This window comes from Alligator sinensis, unplaced genomic scaffold (assembly GCF_000455745.1).
Source record: "Alligator sinensis unplaced genomic scaffold, ASM45574v1 scaffold524_1, whole genome shotgun sequence".
NCBI lineage: Eukaryota > Metazoa > Chordata > Crocodylia > Alligatoridae > Alligator > Alligator sinensis.
The window spans coordinates 482416-495026 of NW_005842747.1; the positions used below are offsets into that span (position 1 = coordinate 482416).

At 47.6% G+C, this 12611-nt stretch overlaps 1 protein-coding gene across 1 annotated transcript; it reads left to right on the forward strand.

Annotated features, from left to right (window-relative positions):
- The first annotated feature begins 4624 nt into the window (after positions 1-4624).
- LOC102387973 (GTPase IMAP family member 4-like) lies at positions 4625-11850 on the forward strand. The gene is made up of 3 exons (XM_006034552.3): positions 4625-4762; positions 6573-6659; positions 10126-11850. Exons 2-3 carry the CDS (start codon positions 6617-6619, stop codon positions 11094-11096), a joined length of 1014 nt encoding a protein of 337 aa, XP_006034614.1. The 5' UTR covers positions 4625-4762; positions 6573-6616; the 3' UTR covers positions 11097-11850.
- Positions 11851-12611: the final 761 nt, after the last annotated feature.

Below are 12611 nucleotides of genomic sequence, written 5' to 3' on the forward strand. Positions count from 1 at the left end.
ATAACAAAAATAGGATGGGTTTCAATACTGACAAGTGCAGGGTGCTGCACTTGGGTAGTAGGAACCAGCAGCATTTATAAGCTGGGAAACTCCCTTCTAGAGAGCAGAAAGAGATCTTGGAGTCGTCATTGATGAACATGGGCCACCAATGTGAGGTCACAGTCAGTAGGGCTAACTGTAGGTTGCCGTGCATGCACAGATGCATCTCAAGCAGGGCCAAGCAAGTGATCCTCCTCCTGTATGCAACACTGGTCAGGCCACAGCTGGAGTACTGTGTTCAGTTCTGGGCGCTGCACTTCAGGAGGGATGTGGACAACATGGAGAGGGTCCAGAGGAGGCCACCCACATGATCAGGGGGCAGCAGGGCAGGCTCTATGAAGAGAGGCTATGAGACCTTAACCTGTTCAGCCTTCACAAGAGAAGGCTGAGGGGGGACCTAGTGGCCACCTATAAACTCCCTAGCGGGGACCAGCAGGGTTTGGGAGAGACCTTGTTCCCCCTAGGCCCCCCGTGGGGTAACAAGGAATAATGGCCACAAGTTGTTAGAGAGTAGGTTTAGACTAGACATCGGAAGGCACTACTTCACACTTGGGGTGGCTAGGATCTGGAACCAACTCCCAAGGGAAGTGGTGCTGGCTCCTACCTTGGGGGTCTTTAAGAGGAGGCCTGACGCCTACCTGACTGGGGTTATTTGAGTCTGGGTTTCTCTCCTGGCAGGGGGCAGGGGGTTGGACCTGATGATCTACAAGGTCCCTTCTGACCCTACTTCTATGATTCTATGAATATACACAGTGGAGTTCTGACACACTGCAACCTGCTGGACATCTGACTCCCCAGGTACCTCTGCCCTTTTACCTGTGCTCATATATCCCTCTTGCCCTCCCACCCCACACTACCATTTATCCAAGAGCAATGAGGGGATCCTTGCACTGCAGAGGGTTGCTCATGCGTTACACCCTAGTAATTAATTTAGTGTTTTCCAGGTGGTCTGCGTGAGGGCTCCAGCCAAGGGAAAATAGATATAGACCTCAAAATTGAACCCAGACCTTATAGCTGCTGAGTGGTACCCAGCACAAGGGTTAAATGTGCAAAGACAACCTGTGGGCTCTTTTGGTGATGAGGACTGTGAGGTTTATTGTCATCATGACAGGGTGCTCTCTTTCTCATTAGCCTGTGCCTGTCTGTGACAGGGTTCAGCACTAAGCATGTCTCCCAGGCCAGCACAAAGTTCCATGTATCCCAGCTACTCTTTTTCACAGACCAATCCACACACTAAGCAAAAGCCTGTTGATGGGATAAGCTGCGTACGATACTGTGCTTGTACCAGGCTGTCCTACATCCTGATCTTTGTATGCCTGTTTCTTCCTTATCCTACAAGTATTGCACTGTCCTGTGTGTGAACCCGACTTCCCCTCCTGGCAGGGCTGTGTACCCTCCATCACTTGCTTACTCTGTGCCAGCATTTGTACACATAGTCTAGCTTCAGCTTGTAGAAACGGTCCACATCTCAGTCACAGTATGGTCAACTGTCCTGATTTTCGGCATTGTTTTTAAAGTTTGATCTTTGGGAATGTGAAAAAACAGCCTTTTCTTTTATCTATATTCATATATCTATATCTTTCTCTTTCTCTCTCTCTCTGTCTATATATATATTTATATGTGTATATATATATATATATATATATACACACACACATATATATGTGTATATATAGATATAGCTATAGATATAGATATATCTAGATAGATAGATAGATAGATAGAGCTAAGATTTTCACATTCCCAAAGTGTAGACTTTAAAAACAATGCAAACATCATGGGACTTGGCAACACTGCAGTCACAGCTCACAAGGCCAACACTCATCTATATGTTAGCAAAATCTTAGCATGAACAGTGTATGTGCTAATCAGCGCTCATACTAGCCTGGTCTCCCATTATATCTGCCCCGCCAAATGCTTCTCAACCTTATGGACACCAAAGTAAAGGGAGGATTTTCTGCAGTATCTCTGTGCTCCCCTTGACACAGCAATTCCTGAAAAACCCATACATCCCCCAGACTTTCCAACATGTTGTCAGGGTGTGCATGCAAGAATAGAAAGGTAGAGAAGCATGAAGGAAAACTAGTATGGGCTGGGAATGTGGATACATTGGAGAGAACCCAGCAGAGGGAAATGAAAATGGTTGGAGCCTGAGAGACAGGACTTGTGAGAAGAGACTGAGGGAACTGGGCTTATTTAGTCTGGAGAAAAGAAGACTGAGAGGGGATTGAATAGCAGCTTTCACCTACCTGAAGGGGGTTGCAAAGAGGATGGAGCTGGGCTGGTCTCAGTGGGGGCAGATGGCAGGACAAGGAGCAATGGGCTCAAGTTGCAGCAAGGCAAGTTGAGGTTGGATATTAAGAAAAACTCTCACAAAGGGGGTGGTGAAACACTAGAACGGGTTACCCAGAGAGGTGGTGGAGTCTCCATCCCTGGAGGTGGTTAAGAGCTGGGTAGACAAAGCCCTGGCTGGGATGATGTAGTAGGGGCAGGTCCTCCTTGGAGCACAGGGTTGGACTAAAAGTGACCTCCCAAGGTCCTTTCCAGCCCTTGTTTTCCTTGATTCTATGATTCCCTATATACTAGCACTAAAGCTGCCATCATGGTGGGTTATCAGCTGTTGTGTGCTGCTGGGTGCAACAGGAGCAGTGACAGTGTTACTGATCCAAACAAGCTTCAGGAAACAGTGGCTACTAATCACCATCAAGTTTGCACTTACTGTATTTCTGTCTGCTCTGCCATCTACCACCTGCCTCATTCTCCTTTTCAGACATTTAACAACTGCAAAATCCAGTCTCTCTCATGGATTTTCTTACTGAAAGCCAGGGAAAAGCTCATAGAAGATTCTCAGTTCCACAAACTTGTTTTAAGCATGTAAGCAAATGCACAAATGAATCTAAATGCCTTTGCCAGGCTTTTCTATCTCAGAGTACAAGACTCTGCCTTCTTCCTTCACTGTCTTCTGCTACCTCTGAGTTCGGCACTGTCCCCTACGGACGGCCGGCATGATAATATGCCTGACGTGAACTGAAATGGTGTCTCTTCATAAAATGGTCTCAGTTTAGCTCTGTATTGAGTCTGTGTACGGAAAAAGAAAGCACAATGCATCTGTTTAATTCTGTAGCAGTGTCACGTGGCCTGGAGGAGGGGAGGCAGAGAGGAGACACATGACTTCACCAACAAAAATCTGCCTGAGAAGCAAAGAGTCTTCAGGAAGTGTAACGAGAACTGGGTTTTTGGTTCTTCATTTGAGTTTCACTCTTGAAAGACATGATTCCCTTTCCTGGAAGGGCTGCACATTGTCTATCATTTGGTTACCCTGTGCCAGTCCCTGTACACATGTTCTGGCTTCAGCTTGTACATGCAGCCCTTAGCTCACAAGGCTGACACTGGTCAATGCTGTAGCAAAGCCTTAGTGTGAGCAGTGTATGCACTAATCAGTGCTTGGACTAACCAGGTCTCCAGTGAGACCCCCAAATGCTTCTCATCTTCATGGAGACCAAAGTAAAGTGTGGGTTTTCTCTGGGATTCCTGTGCTAATGGACTGATAATCACCTTTTGGAGTTTTGGGTGCAGCGAAGGGTGTGGACTGCTGCACTCAGTCTGGACCTCGCTATCTTCTGTCTCTCTGGTTTCCTGCTATTTCTTAGTTGGGGTGAGGGGTTTCCATTTCCACCCATATGTTTACAGCCTCTTCTGTTTGTTATTTCCTGACACTCCTGTTGCATTTCTATTCTAAAAGGAGAGTGGATTAGACTGCTGATTTGTGGCTGTTATTCACGGATGTGGGCTTTTATTGAGGCTTTCCAACACACTGTCAGTGTATGCATGCCCAGAGGCTGATTCTCAGCGATGCCATAATGAAGCATGAAAGAGACCGAGCATGGGCTGGGACCCTGGCCCGCTATTTTGTTCAAGGGGGATGGAGGCCTCATGGTCTGGTGCAGGGGGTGTTTCAGTGTGGGACTGCTGGGATAAAGTTCTTCTAAGATGCCATGTGATGCCTTGAGGAGACAGGTCATCAGCAGTGGACACCATGTGCTGTGAAGCTGCATCACAGCAGGGTTCATAGAGCTTGTGTCACAAACCTCACTTGTTCTCCATGACCACTGTGACTGGGCATTTCATGGAAGGGCAACATCTGGTCTAAGAGCAACATGAGGACAGATGAGGATTTCTTTAGGGGACAGAGTTGGGATACAGTTGGACAAGCTTTCCCATGCAAGGCTCTTGGTTCTTTGTGTTTGGGGCATTTCACACACCAGGGTGCAGTGTGGCTTTTGAAAAGTCCCATCAGTTCAATCCACCTTTCCCCTGGAATGGGCAGCATTTGAACTATTCATCCTGGTTCAGGCTGTTCACAGTTATGCAGCAGAAACTCCAGTTTCATTTTAAACACTCTTATCTGCTGCTGTTCTGCACACACCCTTCCCTGCAGCATTCAGAGCAGCTCCTGTGGCCTATGGTATCGGCTGGGGGGGGGGGGCACTGCCTGTACGTGAGTGGCAGTTTCCACCAATAGAGCCCTCTCTCTCTCTCTCTCTTTCTTTTTTGTTTTACACCAGTTTATGTTGTGAAGCCATTGCTGAAAAGGAGAAGTCAGAAGAGCCAGGTCATTTCTGTGCAGGCAAGCTGCTTGGAGCATGAGGCAGACATTGGAAACACCTGAAAAGCTGAAGGCACAGCACTAATTTGATCTCCCAGCTGAAGCAGCACCCCAAAGGTAATGTGAGTAAGGGGAGAGGGATTTAGGGGCAGAAAGGAAGTGTATTGATCTGGCTAGAAAGTGTGCCGTAGAGAATGAAAGTACAGATGAATAAGCCGGACAGACTGCCAGCACTCAGCTGATTTCTTTGTTCTTAATATCAGTGGGTGCATCTACACTTGAGCTTTACTGCCGTGTCGACTTCTCAGCTCCATAGTAAAGCATCACAGTCTATATGTACGCTGGTATCATGACACAGGAAATTAATTAACTCCACCATAAGATAGTAGCATTAGGAACAGTAATTAAGTGGAAGTAAATGCATGTGTAATCAGTGATCGCAGGCATAAATTGCACCCGGTCAGAACAGGCAGCAGGGGCCATATTCCTGCCTGCCACCTAGCCACATGGCTTCACAATTTCAACACCCTCATACCCCAGCCAGCTGCTTCACTGCTCGCCGCTGCCTCTTGGAGCCTGGGACTGATCCCACAAGCCTTCTTCCAGCCCAGGCTGCTCCACCCCTCCTCAGTGCTGAGGGGTGGAGCAGGAGCTGTCCCAGGAGCACATGTAGACACTGCACTTGGGAGCAGTGTACTGTGGCACGAAGTACACTGGAGTTTATCATCTCACTTTAAGTTCAGGTTCATTTGTACCCACCGTGTATGAAGCCTGTCTTCAGGAGTACCAAAGCTGAAGCGTATAGAAGGAGAGAAGCACACAGCTTACTAGGGAAAGCTCCAAATTGTTCTAGAGATCTTCAGCTGCCCAAAGCTTTCCACCCTGCTCTTAAAAACCTCCAAGGATGGATATCCCACAAGCTCTCTGGGCAGCCTGTGCTCTTGCTGAACCACCTACAGAGTGATACAGTTTTTCCTGATCTCCAAACTAAAGTTCCCTTGCTGCAATTTGAGACCATTGCTTCTTGTATTCCTGTCTTATTCTTGGTGCTTTTAGACTTCCTGTGAAATAAGTGCACCTCTGAGCACAGATTTAAACAGGGGGCTTCCAGGTACACTGGCATTCTCTCTGTCCTGTATGTTGTTCTATCCCTATTAGTAATAATTTAACATTATTAAGAGTGCTGACTCTGATTTTATTCTGTGGGGAGAGTGATTCCACAATGAAAGAAGAGGAAGGCAGAAACTGAGAAAGAGGTCGGGATAAAATGGATGAGCTTGAGTTCACCAAAACTTGTGCTTTCTCTATACTTTCTCTAGCTAGTATATAAAGTTATAGATCTACCCTGCCTGATTTCAGACTAACATGGTTGACATAGTTAACTACCTCTCTGTGGAGAAAAGAAGAACATTAGAAATACTATTTACTGGGTTAGGCCTCAGGTTAATCCAGATCAGTTTCCTGTATCTCACAGAGTGTCTCTAAAGGACACAGTAATTTATGCAGGGCCTGTGCAGACTAATCTGTCCCCTGCCCATCTTCCATCGGTACTTCCAGTAAAAGAATTAATCCTATAACATGCTGTAAAAAAATTCAGGTATGTGGGCTTCAGTACTTATCCTGCCCTTGAGAATATTAAATATGACTATTTGATTGGGAAAATCATGGTAGCTGAGTGGATTTGCATTATAGCTTCAAAAGGGAGTCCCTATTCTCAGAAAACTTCTACTTTGTTAAATTTCATACAATGAAGGTGCTTAATTTTATATGTGCCTAATCAATCAACAACACTTAGCCAAGTGGGACTGAAGCCCTCCCCATACACATACACACACAAAGCACACATAAACCTCTCCACATCCCTTACTGGTGGGCAAGTGATTACTAGCACCTGGGAATTTTTCTTTGAGAAATTATTTTTCCTTAGTGTTTCTAGGTGAAGCTGGTCTGTTGCAGATATTCCAGGGAATTATGGAAGAGAGTCTTCAGGAGAGAGATGAAGAAACTCCACAGGGTAAGAAACCAGCACCTGTATATTTGTAATTGGGGCAGATAGCAGTGATCTTAAGGATCACTGTTGTGAACTCCCCTTTGCACTTTCCTTTTTAAAGGGTCCTTGTAGCATCAGTCTCTAGCAGTATCATAGTTTGCATCAGGTCTCTGACATCTGGCAAGATAAAAGGCCTCAGACAACTGAAATGGTCTTTCTTCTTTCCACACAAGTTCCCTGAGGGGCAGTTATGAAATCATTCATTAAGCCACCACTGCTCCTCTCCTGATTACATTTCTCAGTCAACAGCACAGCAACCAGCCCTCAGACTGCCCTGGAGTTGCCCACATAGCAGTAGTGATGGGCTGGGGTGAGCTGAGCTGAATGGGGCTGAGCCAACTAAGGCCCAGACTAATGTTCATCTAAGCGGATTAGGGTGGAAGTTTGCTAAAAGTTTTAGTTTTGGGTTTTTTTTAACTATTTAGTAACTTGGAATCTATGGGAGCATTCACACGTGCAAGTATGTGCGCTTGTAACAGATGAAATAGAAGTGGTGCAAATTTGAGCCAGTGGACTGTGGCTGCAAGGTTGGCCTTTGAGTGGCACTACTGCCATGTATGCCCCCTGGTCGGCCATTTGGGCAGCTATTGCCCCAAAAAAGTTCCCGGTGTGCTGGCCTGCTTTGAAATGTCAAAACATGTCCTCCTGGCCCCAGTTGGCCAGGAGGTCAGCCACCTCTGGCCAGGTCCAAGGTGCCAGCTCTGAGCAGGCAGTGTCCTGCCACTGGCCTCCCGCCAGTTCGGGGCGGGCAGTGCCCTGCCACTGGCCTCCCTATCAGGAATTCTGGTGTTCCCTATCTGAAAACTGAAAAATCCCTGAAAATAATTCCCAAAGTCACTGTGTAAAATACCCTGAAATCCATGTTCCTCCGCAATTAAAAGAAAAGACCCCTATATATAGAGAGGAAGACAGAGAGACAGCGATCAGTTGGGCAATGTTTTATTGATATATCTATAGTATTAAAGCAATTTGGAAGCCTACCACTGTCTCTATCATCATAATAATAAAGTGAATTCTAAATACCTATATGTTTTTCTGCTCTCCATAGGGGCCACAGCCCCCCAACAGGGGCTACAGCCCTCCACAGGGGCTACAGGGGTTACGGCCCCCCTCCAGGAGCCACAGCCCCACCCCCAGCAGCCACAGCCCCCCAGCCATGGCCAAAGGGCCCCTGCAGGGGCTACCTACCCTGCAGGGTCAACATGCCCCACCTCTGCTTGTACTCCCAGCCCCCAGGTTGCTGCCCACCTGGCTCCATCCCCCACCAGCTCCTGCATCCCCCCTGGAGGCTTCCCCATTCTCTGCTTGCCCAGCCCTATTCCCTGCTTGCACGACAAGCCCCCTATGGCTCCCCCCCCACAAGCCTCCAGCACTTAAAAAAAAAGCCTCTACTCACCACAGAAGCAAGGGCTATGGGGACTCCAGGGCCTCCTGGCAGAGCACCCCATGCAGCATGGGGCAGTGGGGGGCAGAAGGGCCTGGACTGGGGCCACTGGGACTGTCTCCCTGCACCGTGCTGTGCAGGGGTGGTTGGCGCAGTGACCCCAATGGCAGCTGCTCCTGCTGGTGAGTGAGGGTTTTTTTTTTGGTTTTGTTTTTTAATGGCTGGGATGCTGGGGCATGGAGAGGCAGTGATGGCGGGGCTCGGGGGCAGGCAGGGGATGGGGCCAGATGGGGCAGGGATCAGGGAGGTTTGGGAGGATGAGGAGGGATGGGGCTGGGTGGGGCAGAGATTAGTGAGGCAGGCAGGGGATGGGGCAGGGTGGGGCGGGAATGGGAGGGTCAGGGGGGCCCCCCATGGGCCCCCCCCCCCTCCTCCAGCCCCCGACCCCTTACCTGCAGTGGAGCCTGGGTCCAGCTCCCTGCAGCTGGCCTGTTGCTTGCTCTTCATGGGCGTGCTACCAGAGCATCTCTGTGGAGGACCCAGCCTCTGTTTGCTTTAGGGCACTGCCCTGTTTTTCTTTCTGTGCATTTTTTTTAAATACCCTGGATATCTAGGGGTCTAATTTTGCCCCTGTTTTTCAAATTTGCAGTGCAGGGAATTTTTTCATAGACATCAGGGCTGGAAGGGACCTCGGAAGATCATCGAGTCCAGCCCCCCGCCCAAAGGGCAGGAAGTCAGCTGGGGTCATAGGATCCCAGCAAGATAAGCATCCAGTTTCATCTTGAAGGTGTTCAATGAAGGCGCTTGAACCACCTCCGGGTGCAGGCTGTTCCAGACCTTGGGGGCTCGGACAGTAAAGAAATTCTTCCTTATGTCCAGCCTGAAACGATCTTGAAGTAGTTTGTGACCGTTCGACCTCATCATCCCTTGGGGCGCTCTGGTGAACAAACGTTCCCCCCAGATACTGGTGGTCACCCCTGATAAACTTGTAGGTGGCCATCAGATCACCCCTGAGCCTGCGCTTTTTCAGGCTAAAGAGCCCCAGGGCTCTCAGCCTGTCATCGTAGGGTCTGCTTCCCTGACCTCTGATCGTGCGCGTGGCTCTTCTCTGGACTCTCTCAAGCTTCTCCACATCCTTTTTGAATTGTGGAGCCCAAAACTGGACGCAGTACTCTAGCTGCGGCCTCACTAAGGCCGAGTACAGGGGGAGAATGACGTCCCGGGATTTGCTTGAGAAGCATCTATGGATGCAAGCCAGCGTTTTGGTCGCTTTACTAGCCGCCGCATCGCCTTGCAGGCTCATGTTCATCTTGTGGTCAATGATGACCCCCAAGTCTCTTTCTTCCATAGTGCTAGCCAACATAGCACTGCCGAGCCTATAAGGATGCTGCGGGTTTTTTTTCCCAAGGTGGAGAACCTTGCATTTATCGGCGTTGATATCGTCGAATATTTTATCATTCCTGCACATGCCTCTTGCAGCATTTCAAAGGGCTTTGAGACTGTAAGACACATGTGTACGCTCATCTGGACATGCCCTAAGGGTCATAGGTGGGTGCTGGATCAGGGAGAATAAGGCAGGTATTTTCTATAGTCTTCCCACAGCCAGTGCACAGTTATGTGGAACCTAATTTCTATTCTAGTCTTGGGTCTTCAGGGACTGGAGACTCCATCAAATGCAAACTTGAGGGCTCTTTTGTGGGAATAAGATTTACTGATGGCTTGGAATTGGGCTTCAGCCCATGAAATGTAGGTTCTGCCTCTATAACTTATTTCGACAGTCTCTAAAGGTGTATATCTACCAAACCTTCTGACTCAATGCAGACAAACAGGACTAACTATCTCTCTCTGACTTGGATAAGGTCAACAGACTTGCTTCATTTTCAGAATAAGTCCAAATTTCTAACTGTGTGTGTCCCTTAGTAGTATTATTTTAAAACAAGTTAATTAAAATATGTTTGTTAGTATAAAATGGAGACACTAGAACCCACCAATCTCTGTGTTTCCTGTGCCATGCACTGTTGTGACAGCTGAATTTGTTTCCAACAGACCCAAGAAATGGTGAACGATACACAGTGGACTCAGAGCTGAGGATTGTTCTAGTTGGTAAAACCGGTGCAGGGAAAAGTGCCACAGGAAACACCGTCCTAGGTCAGAAAATGTTTGAGTCCAGTCTTTCAGCAAAGTCAGTCACCCAGGAATGCAGCAAGAAGGAAAGGTTCTGGAGAAAGAAGAAAGTTGTTGTTGTTGATACTCCTGGCATTTTTGACACAAATAAACCGAAAGAGGAAATTTATCATGAGATCAGCCGCTGCATCTTGGTTTCCTCCCCGGGGCCTCATGCTATAGTACTGGTGGTGCCCCTAGGCCGCTACACCAAGGAGGAACAAGAAGCAGTCAAAAGAATACAAAACATTTTTGGAGAAGGAGCCCTGAGATACATGATCCTGCTGTTCACCCGCAAAGATGATCTGGAGGGTATGAATCTGGAGAAATATTTAAAAGAGTCCGGGGTGGCTGGCATGCAGGAGCTGATCAGCAAGTTTGGACAAAGTTACTGTGCATTCAACAACCGAGCCACTGGGCAGGAGCAAGAGACCCAGGTCAATGACCTGCTGATGATGATAGAGAAGAAGGTGCAGGAGAACGGTGGCACATGCTTCACGAATGAGCAGTATGATTTTGCTGAGAAAAAGCTTCAGGAAGAAACCAATCTTCTGAGGAGAAGGTATGCAGAGGAGCTAGAAATGAGGATGGAGAAGATGCAGTTGGATCACCAAAAGGCAATGCAAAAGCTAGAGGAAGAACTCAAGAAGGTAAAAGAAGGAGAAGTCAAAATGTTGCCAGAAATGAAAGCCCTGGAAGAAAAGCATCAGCAGGAGTCAGAAAAAATCAAGAGGCATTATGGGAAGAAACAAGAAGAGGCCAGGGAAGAAGTGGAGCGGGGCCCAATATTAGAAATAATCCAGAAAGCATTTGTGCTTCTGGTTAAAGTAATTGAGAAATGGTATTTGGATTGAAGTGCATTTATTCCTCCCTACCCTGAGCTTTGACACCACATGGTGACAAATTTAAATAAAGCTCATGTTCTTAGCTTTGGGCCACTAATTGAATAGCTTTGGGATTCAGTACAAATTTATAAACCATATTTTTAATTGTTCCAATAGACATAGCAATCAGGGAATCAGTATATTGGATTCTGCCTCAGTGGGGCTTTGTCTCTATTTTTCAGTTCTCCAGCGCATTCAGACAAAGCATCATTCCCTTAAAGTCCTCCCTCCTGCCCATTACAGCATAAGAAGTTTTCATTCTGCAATTACCATTAAATGATTTTGCTAGCAAAATGTGCCAGGCAACCACAGAGGTCTCTATTTATTGGAAGGACAGATCAGCTTGGACAGCACTAGAATGATCTTGCCAATGTCTACCACCACCAAACCAGAGTCAAAGGGCATTTGCAGATACTCACTGTCTTCATTCACACTTCTGTAGAGATGAGTCTTCAAAAATGCTCAGTTCTGGATCTTAATTCTTCAAATGATGGTATGGGGTTTGGGGCCTGGAATCATTTCTAGCTTTATTTTGAGCTGAAATTACCCCACCCCTTCGACTCCCTTTACATTTCTCAGTCACCGCTTCCACTCCCTCACCCCTTCCACTCCCTTACCCCTTCCACACCACTTCCACATCACTGATCTTCCTCTCAGTCTGTTCTTTCATACAAGGAACAGACTTGATCCATTTGTATGTGGGCATATTCATCTGTGCATTTGAATGAGGTGCTATTGTGTGAAGGCCTTGGTCAAAAAAAAGAATGCATCTCTCTGTGTATTTAGGATCATCCTGATTTTTTCTGGAATGAGTCTGTGATTCATGGGCCACTTGTTGAGGAAGTTCTGCATTCTCTACTCTTGAGTCAAATTCTTGGGGTGACTGGTTGTTTCTTAACAGGTTCCACTAGAGACTACAATCATGCAGGTAAAGCAGTTATTTTAGGTTGGCACATGAAGGGCTTTGAAAATTGGGACAAAAGCCTTGAGTCATTCTGTTCCACAAAAGGGCACCACTGAGAGAAAAAGAATGCTTAGGTAAGGGGCTTGGAATGGTCCATATTAAGAAGCAGTGCCATAGCAAGCAGGGGGTGGCGTGAGCAGGGCAACCCCCCTGGACACCAGAGTGCCGACAATATGCATTTCCCAGCTGGTTCAGGGCATGGGACAGAGCCACAAGTGGCTCATTTGGGGGGTGTGGGGATGGACATGAGACAAAGTTTATACACGCACACAAGGTGCACATACAAAATTACCAGTCCATACACATACACAAGCACAAACACGCACTTTGATGGCTGTGTTTTAGCACTAGGGGGTGCTTGGTGACTGGGGGGCACTTGGGGCCCCAGGTGGAGGACGCAGTGGAGATGGGGCTGGGAGGCAGAGAATCCAGGAGGAGAGAGAGCTAGGGGTTGGCAGAAGCAAAGAAGCCAGAGCTAAGCTGGGAAAGAAGGCTGGGGAGGCAGAGAAGCAGAAGGGAAA